Source organism: Manduca sexta, chromosome 3 (assembly GCF_014839805.1).
Source record: "Manduca sexta isolate Smith_Timp_Sample1 chromosome 3, JHU_Msex_v1.0, whole genome shotgun sequence".
Lineage (NCBI taxonomy): Eukaryota > Metazoa > Arthropoda > Insecta > Lepidoptera > Sphingidae > Manduca > Manduca sexta.
Window position 1 is genome coordinate 8,995,659 of NC_051117.1, and position 26,417 is coordinate 9,022,075.

General features: G+C 35.0%; 3 protein-coding genes across 5 annotated transcripts in view; 1 reads left to right on the forward strand and 2 right to left on the reverse strand.

The window, feature by feature from the left end:
- Positions 1 to 312: 312 nt before the first annotated feature.
- On the reverse strand, positions 313 to 14,542 carry LOC115449638 (mitochondrial import receptor subunit TOM40 homolog 1). Its single transcript, XM_030177504.2, has 8 exons — positions 14,296 to 14,542; positions 13,312 to 13,379; positions 12,818 to 13,009; positions 12,171 to 12,302; positions 11,495 to 11,606; positions 9,513 to 9,589; positions 8,856 to 8,952; positions 313 to 2,840 (listed from the first exon to the last, which is right to left on the reverse strand). The coding sequence occupies exons 1-8, from the start codon at positions 14,423 to 14,425 to the stop codon at positions 2,701 to 2,703; spliced, it is 948 nt and encodes a 315-aa protein (XP_030033364.1). The 5' UTR covers positions 14,426 to 14,542; the 3' UTR covers positions 313 to 2,700.
- A 289-nt stretch (positions 14,543 to 14,831) lies between these two features.
- On the forward strand, positions 14,832 to 16,074 carry LOC115449646 (UPF0428 protein CXorf56 homolog). The gene has a single exon (XM_030177511.2). It carries the CDS (start codon positions 14,981 to 14,983, stop codon positions 15,626 to 15,628), a length of 648 nt encoding a protein of 215 aa, XP_030033371.1. The 5' UTR covers positions 14,832 to 14,980; the 3' UTR covers positions 15,629 to 16,074.
- Positions 16,075 to 22,254: 6,180 nt separating this feature from the next.
- The window catches only part of LOC115449641 (muscle calcium channel subunit alpha-1), a 94,246-nt gene continuing 90,083 nt past the window's right edge, over positions 22,255 to 26,417 (reverse strand). For 2 of the 3 annotated variants that reach the window (XM_037439385.1, XM_037439389.1), the window contains exons 43-47: positions 26,368 to 26,405; positions 24,747 to 24,850; positions 24,254 to 24,360; positions 23,796 to 23,862; positions 22,255 to 22,437 (exon numbers count right to left, since the gene is read on the reverse strand). In XM_037439385.1, the coding sequence (XP_037295282.1) occupies positions 22,360 to 22,437; positions 23,796 to 23,862; positions 24,254 to 24,360; positions 24,747 to 24,850; positions 26,368 to 26,405 (394 nt within the window). In that variant the 3' untranslated portion in view covers positions 22,255 to 22,359. Of the gene's footprint in view, positions 22,438 to 23,795; positions 23,863 to 24,253; positions 24,361 to 24,746; positions 24,851 to 26,367; positions 26,406 to 26,417 lie in introns of those variants that run through there. The other variant, XR_005112447.1, reaches the window with a different exon arrangement.

The window sequence follows — 26,417 nt, forward strand, 5'->3', positions numbered from 1 at the left end:
AGAAGGCATTTTAACCTCCAGCATAGACATTTATAACTAGAAAATCCAGTCGTATAGCATCTGTGGAAACCACGGATTCGCCCCTCTGAAGAATCAAGAACATTTCTCTATTCAGTATCAGCCCATAGTCTTGAAGTTGTGTCTGAAATGGCGTTTAGGACCTGTATCACATCGTGGGAAGGACTACACATGGCGAAAAATGGCAGCATTACGTGCTCTTCTTATACCCATTGGTATAAAAGCGTGACTGAATGTGTGTGTATGTGATATACTCGAAGATCAGTTAAAGATGTAAAAATAAAACATCCAAAATCGATTTATTAACGTAACTCTATTAAAAATAAACATTTAACAACATGCCAAGTATATACAGTACGTCATTTATCTACACCTCATAGAATATGCTCGAGTCCCGCGCGTTGGCGACGATGTCCAACGCTTACACCTATTATTTTTAATATGCAACAGTTACAGAGGCGTATTAAGGCAGTAATCAAGGGCCCTTGCCTCACAGGGCCCCTAAGCAAAAAATAAATTGTTTACAAGTCTGTTAGCACACAAACGTGCATTTCTCATTCAGTCATAATGAACCACATTTAATAAATATATTTTGTTACAAGTACAAAAAATAATTGCTTTCATTGTACGCATTATATTAAAAGATCGCAAACGTCGCTCGTCCGTCCGATTCTTACAGCTTTACTTTCGATTATATTTTGTCCCTTTCACTCTAATAACAAATCGACCTGGAGTGATTAAGACGTTAGTTGTCGTGAGCAAAACTACAATCAAAATCGGACCGCGCTCGGGACATACAATTATTGTTATTTGTTTCTTAAGATCATTCCAGAATTATTGAGCATAAATCCATGATGAACTCAGTCTATGCGTAAACTAAGGCTCTACATTGTAGCAACATTCAACGCTGTCTTGGGCATTTTGACCCCCAGTTTTACGCTTGCATACGGCACTGGTGAAGAATAGTGGAATAACAAATGAATTTTCTGGAATGACCTTTTGCGCTCTAAGTTGTGTAAATATGAAAAAATAGATGCCAAAATTCACGTTTCACAAAATACTACACGGTATAATATAATATACACCAAATTAATTATATATAACAAAATCTCTGAGTCCACTAAATTAAGAGGTTTACAGAATTAATTTATAAAATGACATTAAATTATAACATTATGCAATATGTTCAAGTAAAAAGACTTATCTTAAATTAAACATGTCAATCCATCTGAGTAAAATAAAAATGTATATTTCAAGATTGGGGGGTTACACAACTCAGAGCGACACGTCTAAATGCGAGCCTGGTAATAATTGTAAGCGATTCATAACAAAAAAATATAAGTGTAAAAATGAGGGTAAACACAGCAAATAATGCTTAAATATCTTCAAGCTAATACACAGAGGTACCATCATGTTACAACTAATTAGGAAATTGTAATTCACTCGCACATCATATGAACTTGCTACTGTCAATGTCCATTACTAGGGAAACCACTAAACTAATTCACCACAATCATTTTCAACATACGATCTCAATCTTCAATCCGATTACGAGACTGAACCAATCAAAATAATCATTTGTATGCATGTCAAAAATCTTTGTTCTGATTGGTCCATTTTTGAGATAGGTAGAAAAAAGGGTCGTTGAAAATAGTGGTTAGTGAAAGTTTGTATGGGCACTAGAAGGTACTGGCTTAGATTGCCGGATCGGGTATTACTTTGTATGGGATTGTTAACATTATGGAAATTAGGTTCAGCATTCATTCTTACGAACTTGAAATTTTTTTGTGGGACCATCGTAAGAATTCCTTGTACCGAACAACGTAATCACGAAAATCAGTCTAAATATCTCCGAGTAATTAATGTACATTTGTTGTTGAAAGAAAATATCTTGAGAAAACCTGTATTCCCGAGAAGTTCTTTATAGGAATCTCGAGTGTGAAGTCTACTAATCCGCACTACAGCGTGGTGGACTAAGGCCTGATCCCTCTCAGCTGTAGAGGCCTGTGCCCAGCAATGAGACAGTATATAATACAGGGCTAATATTATTAATATTGTCAGTAGCAAATCCATACTAACACAAACAATTCAACTAAACTGTACAGACAGACAAATGTATGTTTAACAGATACTCAAAACAACCTGGATATAGACCTTACATATTGACAAACAATCTACAGGACCGTTGCGACGGAACACAGTAACTGCAATTTGCGACAGTAATCCACTTAAATAATCGACTTTAAGGGTGGATTTAGCGTGAAGACGCAAATAGGTAAATTTGAATTATACAATTATTATTGTTGGCCATCGTTGAGTAAATAAACTCAGTTTTCAATAAACAATTCCGATCGCTTTTTCCATCCTTCGAAAAAACGAACCAATCAGAACAAAGTAATAAACAAGCTTAAAACATATTCTAATTGGTTTATTTTCGAGCGGGATCAAATATTAATATTAGTGTTGTTTACCAATAACAGTAAGTCAACTTGATACAACTGGGTAATAAAATTGCATACTTATGATTATAAGTCATTGTAAATAAATTCCTATAACCAGAAGAAATATTAATTACCACAAGCAGAGGTATAAAAGACTACACATCACATTTACAGTTACCATGTTCATCGATAAACAGTGAGGAAACTAATAACATATAGTTTGTAAGCACTGGACGCTTCACTAGCCGATGATGAGCCCGCAGCCGAACTTAAACTGCTGCTTGGCCTGGTTCGCCATTCCGGACAGGGCAAACGTGAATGGTAGAGGTTGCAGTTTCTTCTCGAGGACAGCTCCTATGTTCCAGTTGGAGTCGACCATTCCTGAAAATAACACAAATCAAAAATTATAATTTAAAGATAAAGATAAAGAGATAAAGATATTTATTTTGTAAAACATGAGTGTGTAAATAAAATTATACATGATCTTCAGTTTTTTTTTAAGTAGCTACATGTTTTGCCTTTTACGGCGTACAAAATTTATATTTAGCGCATAGGCGCATAGCTTATAATAGGGTACCGGACTCATTTTTGTTCTTTACTATTATCAAATATTTACATAATATAAATTATAACACAGAAGGAATTATGAAAAATCGGTAAAAAATCAACAAGTTATAAGTCTTTGAATTTCGGTGGAAGGGGTAATTAACAAGAAACAGAAAAGAGACGAAATATCCACATGTGACGTCATCGGGAATTACGACGCGTGCGAAAAAAAGAGATGAAGCGATATCCCCACATCGCGCCCACTTCTGCACGTTACAATATTTTAAATATGAATTACTCGCTCATTTTTTTAACCAATTGTTATGCAGTTTTCGCAGGAGTGCTTCTTTTTCGTATTATTAACCATTACATATAGAATAATGTACAAAATCAAGCATAGGCCGGTCCCCTATTACCATAAAACGTGCTAATACAATATAGTTATTATAATAGTTCTCAGAAACATTTTGTAGATATTATTGTTAGAAGAAACATCGTGATTTTAATTTATTTAAATATTATTTTATACAAAATTGTGTTTGTAGGGTTTAATTCTCCTCATATAAAAATTCTGATAGGCTGTAATAACATTTATGTAGAAGGTATTTTTTAAGGGCGAATTTATATTGTATGGTCGGTAGTTGTTTAATAGTGTTAGGGACTTTATTATAAATTATTGGTGCCAAACAAAATATACTTTTATGCTTTAATGCCGTGTTTGATTTTACAGTACATAGTCTATTTTTGTCGCGAAGATTTCTTATTGTGACATCTGATAATTTCATAAATAATTTTAAATTGTTGTGGACGAAACTAGCTACTTCATATATAAAAAGGGAAGGCAGACTTAAAATGTTATACTCAATGAAGTACGATTTGCAGCTTTCAGCTGTTTTCAGGCCGAACATAGCTCTAATACACCTTTTTTGTGATTTAAAAATCATGTCTTTATTGGCAGAATTACCCCAAAAAATTATGCCAAATCTTAGGACAGAGCCAACAATACCGTGATATGCAGTGATGAGTGCATTAGTACTGATTATAGGTGCCAGTTTATGCAGGGCATAAGCAGAGGAACAAATTTTTTTGTTTAGTTCTTCTGTGTGTGCTTTCCAATTCAGTTTTTTATCAATTGTTACACCTAGAAATTTGGTTGTATCTACTTTATTAATAATTGTTCCTTGGTAATTAATATTAATGGGCGGTTCTGCTAAACGTTGACTAAAGAACATAATTTTTGTTTTTTCTAAATTAATTTTTAAATTATTGTTATTTAACCAATTAATTATTGATTTGATCGTATTATTAATTTCATTGTCATAGGTGTTAATATCGGTGGAGTGTATGGTAACCGTACTATCATCAGCGAAAAGAGATATTGGATATTTTGATATTTTTGGTAGATCATTTATATACATAATGAACAACAGCGGGCCCAAAACACTTCCTTGCGGGACACCATATTTAACAATACGTTTCTTAGATTTGAATACTTGTTCTTTTTTTGTATTAAAGTTTATATTAGAAATTTCTGTATATTGTTTGCGATTCTTGAGATATGATTCTAGTAGCTTTAAAATGTTTCCTCTTATACCATAAGCAGCTAATTTATTAAGTAAAATATCATGCTCAACATAATCAAATGCCTGGGTCATATCGCAGTAAATAGCGCACACAGGTATCTTTTTGTCTACATTATCCATAACTTTACGTAAGAAATCGAAAATTGCCATATTTATAGATTTGTTTTTGCGAAAACCTTTTTGATAATCGGTAAGTATGTTTTTTTTTCTAAATAATCGTATATTTGGGAATAAATATATTTTTCAAAAACTTTAGAGAATATAGGAATAAGTGCGATAGGCCTATAACAGTTCATACTTTGTTTATTGTCTTTTTTGAATAATGGCTTTACAATAGAGATTTTTAGACTTTCGGGGTATGTTCCGCTACTTATGCTTAAATTAATGATATGACTTAAATGATCACAAATGTGGTAGGCTACATATTTTACAATTTTAGTGGCGATCCCATCATATCCAACACTTGACGTATTTTTTAAGGATCTGATAATTTTTAGTATTTCGTAGGGTGTACTTGGTGCCATAAACATTGACTGGGTTGGTTTGCTTATATTTGAAGTAACCTGTCTACCAGAGCCTGAGATTGGTTGTATTTTATCCATAAAAAAATTGTTAAAGGCGTTAGCAATTTGCTGTTGCCTAGTTATAGCTTTATTGCCAATGCATATGGTAGTAATCATGTCTCTTGGCATATTCATTTTGGATTTATTTATGATTGCCCAAGTAGCTTTGGATTTGTTATTTGCTGACATTATCTTATGATTATTTTGTGCTCGTTGCGTTAATTGAATAATTTTTTTAAATAACTTTGCATACTTTTTAAAGGTAATTTTATTTACATCATTTTTATTCAGCCTATATTTCCACAAAAGCTCCCTCTTTTTTTTACTGCATATTTTTATTCCACGCGATAGCCACTGGGATTTTACTTTGGATTTAATAGTAATTCTTTTAAAAGGGAAGCATAAATTATATAATAATTTGAAAGTATCTATGAAAGTATTGTAAGCTATATCTGAGTTATCAGTGTTATAAATTTCAGAAAAGGTAACACTTCTTAAGTAGTCTTTAAATTTTTTCATGTTTTCTACACTATAGTCACGTCTTTGAATTTGCCAATTATTGATTAGGACTGTTTTTTCCACTGGTACATTTAAAATTTGTGCTGTGTGGTCTGATAAGCCAAAATCGATTACCTGAGATTTGGTTTTTATCCCTAGATTGTGTGCAAAGTTGTCAATGCATGTCCCACTTATGAGTCGTGTTGGCTGCTTCACTTGTAATTTTAAATTAAAACTTAAGAGCAATGATTCTAACTCTAAGAAAATATTATTACGTTTAAGAGAGTCAATATTAAAGTCACCTGCAATCACGATATTTCTGCTTATTTTCTTTTTACATATAATTTTTAATATTTTTTCGAGTTGTTCATAGAACACACTTAACGCATTAGTTATAGGTACTCTATATATACATACAATAGTCGTTTTATGTTTAATTAATTCAATGGCGCAACATTCGAATATACCATGAATAGATAGTTGAGCTATATCACGAAGTTCATTATATTGATGTCCTTTTTTAGTAAGAATGCATGTTCCTCCTCTTCGACTAGTTTTTCTAGAATAATATGCAGCCAGGGTATAGTTGGGAAGACATAATAAATGTTCATTACCCTCAATCATGAAGTGTTCTGATAGGCAAATTACGTCCATTTTTATTCCTTTATCTGACATCTCTTCTACACTAATAGTAAGCTCATTACTTTTATTTATTAAGCCTGCGATGTTTTGGTGAAGTATATTTATATGTCTATTATAGAAAAAACTGCTCTGTTATTTGTGTATTTTTAAGATTTTTAGTTTGTTGGTATTCTGTATTTTCTGGGCATTTTTGGTTTTTGATAATGTATTTTACAAATTCATCTACATCTTCGAAAATAATTTGCATGCCATGGTTATTAAGAGATCCTATATTCTTTTTGTACATTTTGTAATCCCATGTTAGGTTCTTGTTAGAGTCAATATAGTAGGCATGTTCATAGGTTAAAATATCCTGGTAAAGTAACTTGTTGAAATGTTCTACTCTCCAGTTGTACATTGTTGTATTTTTTACACACTTTTTGTATGTAGGCATACAAACAATGACATTTGTGTGCTGAGCCTTTGCAAGTATTTTCCTTATATTAATAATTATATCAGAATAATCTTCAGTTGTTTTAAAGTCGGTTTCACCAATTAAAATAATGCAAAAATCATCTAAAGTAAATTTTTTTATCTTGGATTCCAAGTTACTTAACATATTATTTATGCCAGAATTTGGTGTTAAGTAATGGCATAATTCACAGTGTTGAAACTTTTTGTCTGCAATTGCATATATTTTATTGTATTTATTTTCACTCAAAATACATATTTTTCTTTTTGGTTTTTCTAGACTTTCAATTTCATTTTTCGAGCTGTGAATTGTTAATTTCTCTGTAGAATTTATTTTATTTAGTGTTTTGTTATCTGATTTAGTTTGTGTACTTTTATTATGTATCTTTGCATCTGACGGTAATGTCTGTGTTTGTTTGCTTCGTGAGACTTCTTTTGTTTTTGTGCAAGAGCGTGGAGAAGATTGTTTAGAATTAGACTTTTTACAGGAGTATAAGCAATGTTTTTGTACAGTTCATTTTTCTTCATTAACTCCTTATTCGACCGCTTGAGTGTGTTGTTTTCTAAACTAAGTAACTCAATTTCCTCCTCTGCACTACATAATTGAATAGTCAACTTCTCGATTTTATTTTTAAGTTCACTGATTATTTCTTGATTACATTTATCATCATAGCTCACATCAGGGAGGCTAGTGCCAGTGTTATTCATTGTTTGGTTTAATAACTCATTGAGTTCATTGACATTACTTTGTGAGTCTGATTTAGTACGAGTACGATTCTTATTGTGTCGGAATGTAATATTTTCAAAACTCATCGTTGATAATTATTATTATATTATTTGACTGTGTTAAGCGCCCTCTATCTGAATTGTAATGAACGATGCGGAGCAATGTATTTTGCTAGGCATTAATTGAAGTTTTCAGCATTTAAATAATAGATGGCAGGTCCGAAAACGAAAATATTAAATATCTCACAAAACTTGAAAAAATCTCTTGCGCATCATATTATGAGTCCTGGTCTCGAACCCACGCCCAGCTGCGCAGTCATAGAAAGTCACAAGTTACGTTCGGCCAATTGCACAATACGATACAAGCCGAAGTAAGATACCACTTTGTAGTTTATAACTAGTCAATGAAATTTGGATTTGAATTTATAACAGTTTTTTTTTTGTGGTTAGAATTTAGTTAGATGAATGTTTTTGTGACTTTTAACTCAATTCACTTTATGTGTCACACGCACAATGAGTCTAGGGTCTCATTAATTGTTGATAATCACTGTTTCAACTAGATATTAGCAGTTTATTTCACTTATTAGTCACCACTTTTGTACTGTCTCATTACTATGCAACCGATGTACAGTATGTTTAGATAACATTTACACACACTTATTGTTGGTTGTTATTGCACAATTAACACTTTTTACTTTATAACGAACGATAAAACTATTTTTTTATGAAATATTTATACGGAGTAGAATAATTACTGGTACAGCGCCACCTACAATGTGTACACTTTATTTTTATTATTTGTACATATCCAGCAGAAATAAAATGAATCTTGTTTATGATTTTATTATACTATCTTACATACAGGCCATTTTGACATTGCGTTACTAAATTAAATTACATACACTTCATCACCTCTACTAACAACATGCCATTAATCATACTTGAGTAACAAATATTTTCACAAAAAATCCCAGTTTTACTTCCATATTTTTATCATTTTGTAGTTTACTACAACTATTTTTAACTGAAAGTGCGATGTTACCGCTATGAATTCTGCTAAAGTAGTAGTAGTGGCATTAAATCATGTAAAATTAAAATTACTTTTACTTATATTTATTATTTTAAGAACTTTTTTTTTTATTTTACACCTACTGTTTTAGTTACTCATTGTAAATTGTTATTTTCATGCTGTGTCAAAAAGACCTTCTATAAAAGGGATAATGACCCATAGTTTAGCAGCACAATATAATCGCTCAGAAATTGGGGATCCAGAATTAATTTCTCATGGTACACTTCTTTAGAGTGTGTGCACTATTTTCTTTTTGATAAATTGCACCTTGCGGCTACATGATTAAGATGTAAATTAATACACCATATTTATATCTCACCTCTAAACACCAGATCGGCCTTGGGTATGGTCACCTGGTAGCCGATGGTGCCGGTCGATTCCATGCCTCTAAACGACGTGTCCATCTCCGCGACAATCTGAAATAGGTTGCACCATACATTAATAAATGGTGAGATTATCCAACATGGTTGGTAGCAAAAGTATTGGGTCATATGATCAAAAAGATATAAGTAACTGATCAGACACAAATATGGATACAATAAAAGTTAATTCACTGCCTTGGTGGCGTAGTTGTACTGCATGTGCGGTACAACTACGCCGCTCGGCATCGCTCTAAAGTCATTCGCGAATAGATGACCTGGTTGCGCCTATACATACCCCTTCAGGGATAAATGCGTGATTTTTATCTGTAATTTTTATTTGGTATAATGCTTAATGAGCCATTTACAAACATTTACATTATGGATATTAAATTATAAGTATAATTTAAGTCATGATACGTGGAGTTAAGAATAAATATAATTGAAATCTTATTGCAGTTTTTATGTTATAATTTTCTCCTGACATTTCGAAAACTTTACATTCTTCATGATCACCCGGGGGACTGAGCGATAAAATCCGTAAAGTACTTTAATTTCAGTGTTTAGCATTCGCGTGAACATAACATTCTTATTAATTAAATTCATGTGGTACATACCTGTAACTGTTCACTGGCTTGTTTGAAGTAACACAGGTGGAAGTTGGCAGCGCTTAGTGTTGCCGATATCTCTGAATCTGGAAATATATGATTTTTTTTCTTTATATGTGGACGGCAAAGTGTCTCCACTGCACCTGATGGTAAGTGGAGTGAGGTCCAAAGGAATGTCGACTGAAGAGAGATGATTGCCTTTCAACACAACTACGCTGGCCTGTTGGAACCGGATATACGCAGGCTGATCCCGGAAAGCAACACACATACGTGGGCCACCATAACGGGTTACGTAACCGCCATATTATATTAAGATGCCTTAATTAAATATGAATTTTATATTCTTTACTAGCTTCCGCCCGCAGCTTCGCCCGCGTGGATTTCGGGTTTCAAAAATGGAGAAGGTGCTCAATTTGTCGGGATGTTTTTTTAATTTATGGTGGTATGCAGGTGGTCCGATTGTCCGGTCAGGGTCTGATGATGGGATCCTGGTGAAATCGAAGGAACTTTTAACCATTAAGGTTGCACACGAAATGACGGAAGCTTAAAAAATGGAGTAACTTCTCCCGTTTTCCCAACATTTTCCATCACTGCTATGCTCCTATTAATTGTAGCGTGATGAAAAGTATACTATAACCAGCTCAGGAGTATGAAAAATAATTGTACCAAGTTAAGTTAAAATCCGTCGAATAGTTTTTGTTTTTGTTAGAATTGACCTCTCTACAGATTTATTATAAGTATAGATATGCAAAAGTAGCTCAAAAATTGTCCATAACGAAAACATGCATTTTAAAGTAAAACAAAAGAAATAATATCGTGAAGCCAACCAAATAACTAATGATATATTAAATTTTGTGACTGTTCAATTTAGTCGGGTCCGCGATATCACTTTTGTTGAGTTTCAGAACGCGACATTACATTATTATATTCTGTGCTCCAACGCACACTGCTTTGATGTTAGGAACACACCTACATTGCTTAGACAACAGTGAACTTTATACAATAGCAATAAAGCTCAAATTGACTCTACGTATTAGTTAGAAAACGTTTGTATGGGAAATAGAAAAATGCTGTTTTGAGGATTTTCCCGGCAATTATTCGAATTTTTCTCACCTTTTAAACCTTCCCTAGACCTCCACGAATAATTCAAGACCAAGATAAGATAAATCCGTTCAGCCGTTCTCGAGTTTTAGCGAGACTAACGAACAGCAATTCATTTTTATATATATAGATAGCAATATTATAGCAATTCATGCAGGTTTTGTTTGGATCCACCTTAGGACAAACTATTGTTCGACTTCGAATTTCTCCTATAGTTGACGCGTTAAATATATTTTCAAGTAATTTCAACATTGAGCTGATAAAACAAATTATAATATTCAATAATGTTAATACCAAATTCTTGTACGCTACTGTACCTATTTATTTTAAAATCTAATACAGTCACATGCAGTGACTGTATTTGATTTATTAATTATTTTATTTTTAATATAAACTCATTTTGGTTAATAAACATTTTAAATGCTTATATTTAAGTTTAAATCAACAGCGACAAAATTGACAATAATGTGTGCACTACTTTTTTTTTTTTATTATTATTTAACAAAAGGCATAACACAGAACACAACTACTGTGCCATGAAGAGTGCTTCATGGCGGAGCATGCATCCTACAGCAGTGGTTCACATGCACTGTCTAGCCCATTTACAAACACGTTCAAAATGTTGATGCTGGCCGTCACTCTGCGCATCAGTGACCAACAACGTTTGCGTATGGTGGCGTAAAAGCAATCTATGCATACCCTCACAAACATCCTTTCAATATTTTAGCAAGTGTATATTCATAGTCTAATTTGAAATATCCATAGTTATATAAGTAATTTTAATTATTTAGTAATAACAATATTTATTCTTATACATTATTTTGTATCATAAGTGCAACTTTGTTCGCCTACGTGATAAATAAAGTATTTTATTTATTTATTTTACTAACCATCCATGGTGTATCTGGCCGCTGCGGAGGTAATGGCTATTTCCCCGCCCATCACCCTGGCCCCGGACTGGTACACCAGCTCGGTGCCGACCGCCAGTCGCTTCGTCACCGACTAGAAGTATAGAAGAGTGAAGTTTTAAAACATATTGCTATGTCTACATGGTTATTTTAAACAACTAAGTCCAAAATATAAAGCCGGCAGTAGTAGCGAAGCGTCTAAACAAACAGATCCCTACCAGCTTACCTTTAAAGTCTATCTACTTTTGTCTTTTCTGTAAAATTGACTGTGATATATTAACTAAGGCATTCTTTTTGGCACGGGTTACCTTTCGAAGAATTTTAGCCTACGCCACTGCCAGGGAGAAGCATACTAATAAAATTGTATTTTAAAATCCGTATATATTTTTACGTAGTCACATCGGAAAAAGAGATACATTTCATTCACTTTGCATAGTTATAAATTTTTGTAAAATTGTCTATCAAGAAAATAGTTTTGTATTTCGGTAATTTTTACCTACAAATTTTGGTATTATGTTATTCCTTTTTGAATATTGCAGAAACAGAAAAAAGGTTATATTAAAAAATGAACTATTTTGGTTTCATATTATTACTTTTTGTATGTTGCAGAAACAGAAACAAAAAATTTGCTAATTAAAAAATATACCATAAATCTTACCTGTAAGTAATGTCCAACCAACACAGAAGACTTCTCGCTGAAGTCGGGCTTGCCTACCGCAAGGGCGAGGGTGTAGTCAGGGCCCTTATACTCCACCGTGCCTTGCGTGGCCGTCAACTTGCACTCTTGCACCTGGAATGCGATGAATCTATGTTAATTGACATATGCATGCTTTACGATCAAATATTAGTTATACTTGTGTCCTGTACTGCATACATAACAGCTGATATGTAGTGAGACTAGCGGGAGACAAAGGCCTCACATCTCAAAGAACAAGTCTTGGGACTATTAAAGTGGGAGTGTTTTGCTCCCAGGATTCCGCTCCAATACCACTAGCATATCACTAAATAATTTGAACTAGTCAAGAAGAGTTTGAAGTAGCAATTGAGCAGGCCGATGTCACTATGCCTACTGTCTTAGGATGTTTATCTCACGGTAGTCAACATGTTTTGGGTATGTCTTTACTTACCATCATGTGCAATGTGGCTTAAAGGCCATGCATTAACAAAAAAAATGAAACAGAATCTGTTACAACATGACTTTCCTACTATGTTATTGAATCTGTCTTAAAAGTATCTTAAAAATCACATTGAGTTCTTATTACAAAAAAATAAAAACATTTATTCAAGTTATTAGATCTCATTTACCTGTGCAGCTCCTTTCAACCTTATCTCTGGCGTGAGCTGATGGATGAGACTGAAGTTGACATTACCAGCAGGATCCACATCACCCAGGATTACAGGAAATGCTTCCGTTGGTGATATCTGCTTGGTACCTATGTATGTTGCACCCAACTTGTAACCATTCTGCTGTGAGCTCATTGTGAGCGTGTGGGACATCTGGAATTATATTTGTGTGAATTAATAGAAAATATGTGTGTAGTAATCAATAAAATTTAATCTATGAACATGTTTATTTTTACATTGTAAAAGTGAAATGCAGCACTTAATATTTTAAAAAGTTAATGGTGATTTAAATTTTATGTGATCAAAGATTTAAAAGTAAATTTGGATAGGCAGCAACCACAATTGCAGTCCAGTAGAGTAAATAATGTATGTAGGAGCTATACTATTTTTTTCAAAATTATTTTTGCTGTAAGGAAAAGGCCTTTGCTATCTTAATAGACAATTTTAATTCATACCTGGAAGTTATTGGAAAGTCCTCTGTTCACCATCAACTTACCACCTTCAAAATTGACTGGCATCACATCTGAAACAAAATGTTTGATTTTTATACCTTTGCCTATTTAGTATGTATTGACCCTACCGATTATACCTCAATTTAGCTACAATTATTATTTTGTACAGATTAAATATTCCTTAGATTTCTAGTGTATGGTTGCATGTTTGTTAGCATGTATGTCATCACTTACTGAATGGATTTGGATGAATTTTGCCATGGAGATAGACCAAATCCTGGAATAGTGTATAGGATACTTTTTATAATAGGAAATGATGTTTGAAACAGGTTTACCTGTGTTTAAATTGGGTATTGTGATGGCCATAGGAAAAATAACATTGTTTTAATAATGTTTATAGATAAACAAGCATTATTTGTAAATAATTTGTAACACATAATACTATAAACATACTGATATGATCACAAAATTTATGTTTATTACTGACCTTGTTACTTTAATGACAAACGATTCACGAATTGACCCAATTCCGCAAAAAGAGGTTATACTCAGTAATAATGGTTTAAAAAATCACTTAAAAGTATAGAAAAAAGATACTTATTTAACTTATCATGGAATATAATCTGTTCCGAAAAATAGAATTCGTTTGGGAAATCGTGATGGGGACGGCGAGTTATCGCGATAGACAAATATTAGCACGTAAGGTTTTCCGAGCTTCAGTCATCAGTATTATCATAAAAATTGTGTTAATGTAAATTACACTATTTTTATCGCACTTTGCATGCTTGTACATGGAACACTATTAGCATTTTATTATTTCTTACAATATTACATCACAGCTTAACCGCACTTTTCGAAACGCATTATTATTATTTTCCCATTGTTTTCTGAATGAATTACAAATGTTATTATTTTCTTTCATAACAAAACAGCGCTAAAAGTTGCATTTACTTCAAAAACTATTTGTAAAATGCGCAAATAGCATACCTTTGGTCTTTTTATGTAGCTCATCTAACGTCCCAGGATTTTCTCGTTTAGTTTCACTTTCAACATTTTTCGCGTCTAAGTTGGTTAGTCCAGAGTTATGCACACGGTATCTGCTCGCTATAGCACCCATTTTATTGCAATATTCGCTATACTTTTCCTAAAATCCACGGAAATCAATGAACATGTGCAATGAAACACAATTCTTTGGAATAAAAGACAATCGCAGAAGCGTGAAGTTGACAGCGAAAAGTACCAACATAACAAAACAAAAATGACGTTACCATAGACTTTCTTTAAAGCTTTTTTCTGAATATTCGGGCTAGAGAATGATAACAAACAGAAATGAATGTTGGGTATTGTCGTTATATGTGACAAGTATTCATTTTCATATTAAATAGAAAATGTAATAATTTATCATAGTTTAAGTCATAAAAATTGCTAACATACCAAATTACTGTAGCAATTTAGTACCAATCATTGTAAATCCTGAATTGGTCGGTTACTGATTTCGTGATTCGTCAGTTATCTATCATTATTCATTACTCCGTTGTCATTTTTGACATTACTGTACCTGTTTGTTGTTCTTATATTATTTATTACTAAATACTAATATTGTGCAAAATATATGGTGTTAACCTGCGACTGCTTTCATTAGTATAATTTAAAGTCTATCAATTTCGTAACTATGCCAAAAGTGGTGTCAAGAAGTATCGTGTGCTCAGACACGAAAGACCAGGAGGAATACAACGAAACGAAACCTCTACACATTTACTACTGTATATGCGGGCAAATGTCGCTCATCTTAGACTGTACAATCGACCGTCTTCCTCTCAGACCGACAGACGGCGCCCGAGTTATAGACGGATCAAAACACGCCCACAAAATAACTTCGGACCCTGACGAGACGGTGCACTTAAAGCGGGAGAAAGGCATTGAACGGCAATACAGAATGAAATGTAAAAAATGCGCCATACCAATATACTACAAACACCAACAAGACAGCAATGTAGTCTTCATCATGGACGGAGCTTTAGTCCAATCTGCAGGAGAAGGTGGGGTCACAGACATATACAAACAGGTCGCCCTAAACCAGCCCAAGAAGATAATGGTGACAAAACATACGAAAAATATGGGTAAGTTCAGTTCAGTGACAGTTTCCACAATTGATGAGGAAGAGGATGAGATAGAAGCTCGGGAAGTGGCAGACAGCTATGCCAACAATGCCAGGATTATAGAGAAGCAGTTGGAGAGGAAGGGCATGAATAAGAGGCAAGCAGAGACCCCTGCACAGACTGCAGAAAAGAGGCCCAGAGGGACTCTAATTGATAAGTAGACAGTGACCAAATATGTAATTACTTGAGTGTTGTATAGAACTTCTGAACTTACAAAATATTGTGTGTGTAAGTTTTAAAAATTAGGAAACTGTACAAGGTGTTATAGTTCAGTGACAGTAGTGTTGATTGAGCAAGTTTTTTAAACTCCCATGGAATGTAACTTGGAATGGTTGTACTTTATTACTCAACATGGAGGGTGCTATCGCTGGCAAATATAATTCAATAATAAGAATATTTTTGTATCATGAATAAATTAATGTATGGATAAATTGTTATATTTCACAAAATTATCAACCAGGCAATGATAATAAAATTGTATGAGAAATAATCTGTATTTTTTTTTGTTAATTGTAACTCGTACTTAGGCAAAGATGTTATTTGGTAGATTTGGAAGTTGGACAATTTGTACCTAATAACTAAAATGTAAATAAACCAAATTAAAACAAATCAATGTGTTTCCCACTTTTTTATTTATATGAAAACAATTTGACAATGTTCATTCTTTTAAACAATAAATATAGGTAATAATATCTCAATACGAATGACGGAATAAATATATATTTCAATTACAATTTCCTTAATAATATTTACATAATTATGTACAAATCAAATTACAGCCAGGCAGAGCTGACCTTATAAAAATGTTATAGTAAAATTTATGAGTTTCTGAATGCATACATTTTGTACATATTTACAAATTTGAAAAGAAATTATTTTAAAATGTCCGAGGTATATCAGTGAAGCCAACTACAGTCTGTATCACTTTATTTGCCAAATACAGAATGCAGGGTTGGCCGAAAAGTTAAAAACTGTAAACATATGCAACAGGCTAAATATAAATCAATAAAATTATAAATAAGGCATAATATATATAGGAAATTCAAAAGCTGAACAAAACATTTAAGATTTATATTATTTAAAAGATGTCCAAACTGGTTGGCACTTGCAAATATTTAAAACGGAAGCATTATAGAAAAGATATGTTGCAAATCGTTATTTTTATTTACTTTCCCATGTATCATACTAATCAGGATTTTAATACTATGTTTGTAGTATACAACAAAGCATATCATATTTGAAAAAAAAACGCTTAATAGGATGCGAATAAATGGTCAAAATAAGGTTTAAAATAACTGACAGTGTGGCAAACGTTTTCCAGAATCATTATTGGTTATCGTCAAATGTATAGCTATCTAGTAACCGCCAACCACAAGTATAGTTGTAGCGTACATAGCTTGCGGTCAGCGGAAACTAAACACGCCGCTATACGCCAATGCTGAGAGTTCCTACTTAAGATCCTGTTAATTACTCATTACCTTAAAATCCTGTCTTGGCTCACCTAAAATTAGTTTAAAGGCTGAATCGCAACGCGGAATAAGTTCAGTCCTATTCTTGATATTTTGAATATTAAAAGCTTTTATTTAATTTTACTTAAGTATACGTATCCTGAAATTATGCTAACAATATTTCATCCACTTCCACTGAAGCTATTAGGCTGAAATTTGGCACACGTTCGGTTCTCGGGACAATGCACGATTATGCTATTTCTATTTTCTTAGTTTTCAATGCATAAGAAACCAATTAGGTAGTAAAAATGGTCCCTGCATATATCTCCGTTCAAATAGGCACAGTTTAACCATTACGATTTGCAACATTCTTAGACTTATTCGAGTCTTGAATCGTAGACTCTGCTACGCTGAGTCACAAAATAAAACAGGTTAACTTAATTCTACAGGAATGTGGGTATTTATGACGGATTTGCCCCTGGTTCGTATTCGACATTCTCTAAGTGCGTGGAATGTCGAAAATTCTAGAATCAGGTGCCAGGTCGTACAGCTACGCTACATCGTTTATCGAGATTTAAAAGGGCACTTACTAGGGGATATCTTACAGAACTAAGGTGTGGTAATTGCAACTGAAGAACAAGCTATTAGAATTTTGAATTATGATTTGGTCCTCGCCTAAATATGTCATGATGAGCGTTGAAAAAAGTCGGTCATATTAAAGACAATACCCACCTATTTTGAATAAGGCTTGTGATTCTTCTATACAACAAAATAATATTACATAAATAACGTTCCGAGTGGTATCGTGGTACTTAAATCTAACCGCCATTTCGAATTTGAATCACCAACCGTCCACATTCGAATGAACAAAATGGCGCTCGAAATCGTGTTGCAAAAACCACACAATATTAACTACGAATGTTAAACTAAATAGTATTTAAATCCGTTATAACTTTCATCGAATACAGTTCAATAAATGCTTTTTGAACATGACACGAACGTGATATTGCGATAGATTTAATACTACTGTCTTTTAAAACAAAAATTCACATTTATTCTCGTATATATTAGGTTAGGACCACTTACACCTACTAAGCAAGTTTAAAATTATTTCCAGATTTAGTGAAGGATTTCATACCTGTGATTATTTTAATAACATCAAGATTGGTCTGTTTTATAATCTTAAAGCATGCTCATACAAAAATTATGATTTTACCAGCGATTTTGTTGTTGCATGTTTTAAATTGTTTGAAGGTAGGTCGCACCCTGATAAGAGCCGATGCGTAAATCTAGATTAGTTTTAGATTTGCTCAGTCAAGGTTGTTTTAGCAGTCCTGACCAAATGATAAAGCAAACCATATTTGTTTTTCGTTTACACTGAAATCATTTTTCACGTAGATTAAGACTGATAAGTACGTACCAACTTTCTAGGGTCAGCTTCGATTCTTGCTTTTGTTTTTCTCCTCTAATATGTGGAGACTTTTTGTGGTACCTACAACTATTTGTGCTAAACGGATACAGCCAGTTTTACCGCATAAGGAGCATAAAAAAACTAAACTTGATCAACCAAAAGTTTGGTTTAGTAATGCGAACATTAATATTAAAACGTGACCAAATATGGCTCAGGCCCTGATATACTCCAATTATGGTCCAGGAGCCGTTGCCAAGACGCCTTTGGACAATCGTTAATGTAAACAGCTCCAGGCGATGCATGGTTTAAGGGAGAAATAATAAGTTATTTGTAATGCCATTGCATTATCAACTGAAGTAACTTCAGTGAAGTTGTTCTAAATATTAGTATTACGAGAATCAACATTATTAATGGTGCAAGCAAGATGCATGCAAATGCCGATGAGACTTAAGGGTGTCATCTATAAAAGCATTATACGTCTTGTGCTCTTGTATGGTTGTGAGACGTAGCCTGCCCTTGGGCGCAATGTGAAGGAGATCCACGTCATGGAGATAAAAATGTTGCGGTGGATGTGCAATGTTACACGATTAGATCGTATACGTCCCATGTATATCCCCGACAGATTTGGTGTCTGCGATGTGGCGGATAAATTCCAGGAATACGGTCTAAGATGGTATGGTCACGTGTTAAGAAAACCGCAGGAGGACGTCGGTCGCACATGTCTGCCCCTGAACGTACCGGGTGTACGTTCCCACAGACGGCCCAAGAAGCGTTGGCTTGACGTTCTCCGGGAAGATATGAGAGTCATTGATCTCACTGAGCGAAATGCAAATGACCAAGCGAAACGGACGGATCGCAGTGGGAAGGCGGACCCTGGCACGTTGACCGGGATAATTGCCAAGCAGAAGAAGAAGAATCAACAGTAATAGCTTACCATTGGCAAATCTATATGGAAATGTCAATGCATAAAATGTGAGTACATCAAGCATTTAAAAAAATTCTTCCGTACACGGCTGCAAAGACCACGATCACAAATCGATCGTCGCATTGGTAAATAAAGTCGAAGGTAGCTGTAAAAAGAATTCTAAAGAAATTTATACATACCGGTAGTCGCTTGCGGTCTGCAGTTGTGTGCGAATACCGCATCTTGAAAACACGCGACGAATCCTTTGTATATTGAACGCAGTAACAGCAAGAAATGGGTTCTGTTGCATTGTTTCGACAAACATTTGGTTGACCAAGAAATTTTTGAGTCTATTTTGTAAAGGCTATTACGGCATTTGTAATATATCAGACAAGTTAAAATTAGCGGTAGGTGGAGATGCAAAGCTAACTCTTAAAGTCCCATGAAGTTTATTCATTTTTTATTAGTAAATTTTATTTTATATAAGTTTTACAATCATGATTCATGTTTATACCTCAATTGCCCTTTTAAAAAATTGTGTCTGATGTCAAACTCGAATTATGATTATAATTAAATTGATGTCTCCTCTTCTTTCCTTTTTGCTTTAAAATTACGAAGGCAATGCGACCCATTCTATGTGTCTTTAATCAGAGACTGACAGAGGTCGTTGTCAGACATTTCGGCTACCTTCCATTTTTATACTTGTAAATTATAGTCTGACTAGGAGAATAAAGAACTTGTCTATGGTCGCAACTTTGTCTTTTTCGTTTTCTGTACAAGAAATTAGTTCCATATTTTACCACGACATGGTACATTTTTTAAATTCCTAATCAGGTTATACATGATGTAAGTAGTACCTATTTCCACACTTGAGGAACATAAGTTCAGGTATTCGTTTATTTATGGTGTCATTACCCTATTGAGGAGCGGGTACGTAAATTACATCGTACGACTGAAATTTAGAAATCTTTTTTGGTTTCGCGGAGAAAGTGCAGTGTTTACCACTACAGCTGAACCTTAATTGGGGGGGGGGGGGGGTGATTGAGCGGTTACGTTGGGTTCATTGGCCTTTCATCCCGACTCCGCCAGGATAGGTGGAAATCGTCAGATGCCTGCCCCGCCAAGTCCCTTACTCTACGTACCACTCTACTAAAACTCTGCGGTGGCTATCCTCGGAACATACGGAACTGCTACGGGTTCCTCTGCCAGAAGGTAATAAGTCATCGTCAGCAACCGCCCTTGCAAAATTTAAACACCTTCTAACAATCCTAGTCGGCATCTTTGGATCGAGCACAAAAATACTCCAATCAGGATAAAGATTTGACCTTAGTATCAAACCAAAAAATACGATTGGATTGATTTGGGCCGTTTGCCAATTCTGGTAAATTAAAGTGAGTATTCAACTAATTATTCTATCTTGGGATTGTGTGTGAACATCTATCCTTGAAATAGACCTATATACGAAAGCTGACCATCTTTTTTTATTTGAGTAGATAACCTTTCGTTTAGTTCCTACTGATAAAATGTGAAAAGAAAATTAACATTATGGCTTGTATATTTATGGTAATATTGATGTTTTATTGCATAGAAAACTACAGAATTTAGGATCTAACAAGACGTTTCATTGCCTTTTTAATTTCCCTGCTGTTGTATTACAGCGAGGAATACCGACAGTCTAATATTCTTGTCAATGGTTAAGGCATCTCCGAAAATTTCGGGCGTATAGGCTTCTTTGGATAAGGCAAAATGGCAGACAAATAATGTCTCAATAGAAATCAAAATTGTTTCCTTCTATTTATAGAAATTAGTAGTAAACGTGAGAATGTAATAAGTTTAATTTGTAATGTTTTATTTATAATATATTGATTAAAATCTATGTTAATTTGTTCAGGCCTTACGTTCTGATTTCCATTGACACATTAAAAAAAACTCGAAGGCATTAGTATTTTGAGATGATTTTACCTACAAAATGACAAAGCTCTTCCTCAAAGTTGTCTACCGAATTCTATGTTAGAAAATAAAAAAAATCCACTCTCGACTCAGTATTATTAAACTTGTATCGTTTCTATAAAAAACGTGTAATCTCCAAAACAGCACATTAAAATCGTTTTGAAAAGGTGAAAATCAGACTTTCGTCTAAAAAGTCTTAAATTTTAGAATTGTTTACTAGTTTCACTAAAGTGGTCGAAGCTAAGTATAGACGCTGGATTTATAAAAATAACGAGTTGAAAATAAAAACCGTTAAAAATAACGTAACACTATTATTATACTTGCTACTTTAGAAGTCACGTTATAAGTTAATAAGTCTCATTTTTATTAACCCAGCATCTGTGTAAACTACTGAAAATTGGATATCCCCATATCTAGGGCTAGTACAATCAGTTCATTGAGAGTCTTTCAATACGGTATTGTCAAGGATCTGGTTAAAATAAACGAAAAAATAGCGCCTTTAGAAACGGTTACACGCTACTAATAATGTAGCAGTTTAAAAATAACTACATTTAACGTAAGCCGTATTTTTATAATACTGAATAGTAACAAATTATTATTTTTTATAAAATCTAATATTGAAAATAACGCTTATTATTACCTAGCGTTTTTTAAATAACATTGTAACGCAGACATTTTTAAAATGGCGGAGAATACGTCATTTGCAGAGTATAAGACGCAATCGTTTTAAAACGCGTTACTCTATAAATTATAGCGTATCAATATTTCGCTAGCTATTTATTGTTCGAGATAATTATTATTCTCTCTCAAAAGTCGAAAAAAACTTTCTAATTTTTAGTTTACAAAGGGCCAAGACCGAAACTTTATACCAAACAATACCTATATAATTATTAAATAAAGTGGCCCTCGATTTTTGATAAAAAATCTAATTACTCCCTCTACGCTATCAAACTATGAATCTCACTGTCTGCGGCGAGCGCAGTTCACTCAAATATCCTAACGAGAATGGTCAAAACAAGGGAATTTGAGCATTAGAACCCATTTGAGGGCGACCATCGGCCGTCAGACGATGGCTAGCCAGCGGTAGTGTTTACACCAACACAGGTTTCCTTTTCCTCCGATGGCGGGGGCGGAGGGCGTGTCGCGCGGGAGCTTCGCTCCCGGGAGCCTCCGCTGGTGCTATAACCGCTTGTAGGCCGGCGGGGGCATGGTCTGAGGCTGGTGGAACGGATGGTACTGTCGGGCTAGGATCTCGCCCTGCAACCCAAGCATTAACCTATACATTCGTTATACACCATGCCGACTCCTATCACGTTTGGTAGAGAATGTTAGTGTTGTTACGGCCAAAGTCATGTACTTATGACATAGGTGTTTTATTTAAAGAAAGAAAGAAAATTGGCCATAGTCTCTGGACCAGACCAAATATTGGCCGATTTTAAAACGATCTCAATTTTAATCTTTAATCCGATCCCGAGAACAAACCAATCAGAATACGTCATTTATAACTGTAATAAAATCTATTCCGATTAGTCCATTTTTGCGATCAGTCGACACGTTGCAATCGTTTATTGTAATCTGCTAAAACAATCCCGATGTTATCTATCTTCGGTACGATCTAACAATAAAGAATGAATTGAATTAGAATAAGTAAATTAAGAATAATTGTTACTCTGATATGGTCCAGGGAAAATATTTTGAGTAATAATTTTATATAATACTTCGGAGCCACTCAACGACTTGGGCCGTAACATAGAAGTAGAATGTATCTTTTTGATATCATTTGCAAACTTCATTTTTGATTTTGATAATACCTACCTATACTTAACTTGTAAATATTGCTGACTTTATCGCACCCTTAGAGCTAAGGTGACCTAACTCAAAAAGAACGATTTGTGGAAAACGAATAATAAAGATATGAAAACAATTTAGAAGAAGAAGAAGAAGGCAGTGCATTGGACGGTCGTCTAAAGTGAGAATCTTTCTTTCAATTTTATAATTTTGTCTTTTTCTTATCATAGGGTTATAGAGCATGCTTTGGGAGGCCGTTTTGTAACAAAATCTGAAAATATATAACTTTTGAGATAGGTCATTTTAGTTCTAAGGGTGTTGTATTATGATATCAAAAGGGTACATATTCTTGACATAGTTAAAGAAAAACAAACATACGACAGTTAATTCAATATTATTATTAAATCAAATATTGCAGATCAGTCATAAATGAATTCTGCAAAGATTGGAGAGTTAGACAAATATTGACATGCCACGATATCGCCAAAACCTTTCACATATTTTTAGATTCTATCCGGATTATTGGAACATAACATCACAATACAATGCATGTCAAATAAATTGTTACTCCAAACTTTAATTCCCGTTATTTGGAAAATTAGATGGTAAGTTAGATAAATATAAATAAAAGATTTGTTATTCCAAAATGAAAAATTTTGAAAATTTGGAGACTTAAATGGCAAGTTAGATTTTAAATACAGAAGATAAATTGACAAGAGGGGTCCAATACACATTTAATTTAATTGAAATAGATACCTCAATTCTGTTGGTAACCTCCAATCTATAAAGAAATATATTAAATAGAATAAGAACTTGTAAATACTTACGACTTGGGGTTGTTGATTTTGAACTTGTTTTAAATTTCTCTCTTGTACCATCAGCTGGTGAGCCGCTCTGGAAAAAAAGATATCACTTTCAGTTTCTATTAAATAATTTATAGAAAAATATCGTTTACAAGCACTAGCCTCTCTAAGTCAAACAGACTCTTCCTAAATCAGCAACCCCGGATCTAAGAGGTGGCTAGCCGGGGCCCATGCCCCGGGTGGCGAATTCAAAACTTGGCAGAGGAATACATAACTGATAATTAACCCAATTTTGATTACTGAGACATCCAGTACATTCAATACTAAAATTATTTCCCACTGGGCGCGAAATAATGATGATGATGACAAAAGCAAAAATATAGGTGGGCGGGGGCGGCATTTCCCAAATTTTGCCTCGCCTCGAAATCTTATTTAAATCAGTTCAGTAGTGAAATAAGAAATAATACATAATATATTCAGACCTGTCCATCTGCTCCTGCGTCATGTCGAGCGCCTCCTGCATCTCCCGCGAGGTGTTCCGCACGAACTCGGGGTCGCAGTAGTCGCCGAGACCTTGCTCTGTTAACACCTGCAATGATATTTCAAGAATTTAATCAACAGCTAGAATTTACAACAATCATAGTCATCTCCTCATCACCGATTATTTTTTCTTTCCTTGAAGATTAAGTTAGCCATTCGTTTTATAAAATATTTTTAAGATAATAGTATGCTTGAGGGCGTTTGTGACACTTTTTGCTATAAAAACATATTAGAGACCGAGGCAGCGGGTCATTGACAGACGTATAAGTCGGTTGGTTGATGAAGTACTAGTTAAATTATTTCTGTAGACTGTGATATTTCTTTTTATTTTAATCAACATCACTTCATTTTCTAACCGTATTATATAGGTAGTAAAAGCATAGGTGCCAGAGAAGGCCTCTATGTCACAATATAACTTAAATAGATGACCCTTACCCTAGTCACAAGACTCTCAGCAGATCCAACAACAGGCACTGAAGAGTTGTTCCCTCGAGGGCTGCCTGGCAACGACACCACGCCGCGGCCAGTACTATCGCCTCCTGGCATCAACAGAACCTGGTCATTCCTCTACCCACAACATCATGCCATCAGGGACTTCAACAGTGACAGTGAAAAGAAATACAGAAGATTTAGACAACAGAAACATAATGGAACTAATTGGAACTCGATTTTACATTTCATTAATGGTTTTACTTCGTTTCAAACTATTTTCCAGTCTAATTTTCTATTTAAGCTCGTAGAAGCTAGCCTAGTTTAAGCAATGATCCTAGATGTACTAAGTCGATGGTAGTTCTCGTGAATCGTCGATGTCGCGACGTGCAAACCAACAAATACTCTCTCTATAAAGCCTTCTAATTCTCCAACTATACTAAATGCACGCTATAGCTCCTCGTATGAAGTGTCGTTACATGCTTCATGATCGTTAACTTTAGTCACCATTTTGTTAGTCACAACAGTCAAAATATTTACCTCATCATTTTTAGGTTAATTTGTGCAATCACGTGTTTTAGGTTATGTTTGGTGGAATATTGCAAAATATGAAATTTACAAAGCGGTATGTGATGGGTGTTTAGTTTTTTTTTTAAAAATACCACACGTTTCTCTCCAAACAGGCTACCCTGAAATGCTCGACAATCATCGGCGTTCAGTTTAGTAGATTCTTCAGGGAGGCAGAGATAAGTTTAAAGACTGAAACTAAACTGAGATCAGACAAAATAAAACGAAAGTCATCTAGTACGAAGAGAATACAAGAAGATGACAGTGAGGAGTGGGTGGGACGTAGCCGGGGCACGCGGCTTTCAAGAATCACAAATACGCTATCGGTAAATATTTTAATAATTGGTCCTTCGAGCCAGACAGATTAATTATAAAAGTACAATACTGATTCATAAGGCAATATAAAAGAGTGTTAGAGCTGTGTGCCCCGGCATGTGTGGCGGCAGGTGCGGACCTGGCGAGTGCGGGCGGTGCAACAGGCGCGCGGGCGGCGCATGCGAGCCCGCCGCGCCCGAGGAGGCGCTGCGCACCATCCGACCTGTGGCGGGCGGCGGCCGGAACGCGCGCAGGGACCGCCGCTCGCCGCCGCGCGAGCGCTCCCGCGACCGCGCGTGCGAGAACGCGAACGGCAGCTTGGCCGCCGCGTTGTAGCCGTACAGCGTCATCGTGCGCGCCTCCGTCGTCGGCGTGCACTCGCTCGCCAGCAGGGGCGAGATCTTCGGCTGGATCGTGTCGACGCCCGGCGATGGCGTCTTGTCCTCGGGCGACGCCTTCCGCGGCACGGCCAGCATCTCTCGCGACGACGTGGAGTCCTCCGGGTGCACCTTCTGCCGCGAGCCGGCGCCGGACGGCTTGCCCTCCACCGGCGTCGACAGATAGTTCACGCAGCCGAACGCGAGCCCGATTTGGCCGAGCATCTCCGGGTAGTTAGACTTTTGGTTGCTGTTAGTACGTACCGTGGTCCACACAGAAGCGGTGAAAGAGAGTTAATGTGTTAGAACTTTGGAAAAAGGTGCCGTGATACATGACTTTAAAAGGGTAAAACCACACGGTAGACTACCTTGGTAAATAGCGTTCTTTAGGTCATTTGTGGTTCTTCTGCAATACAAT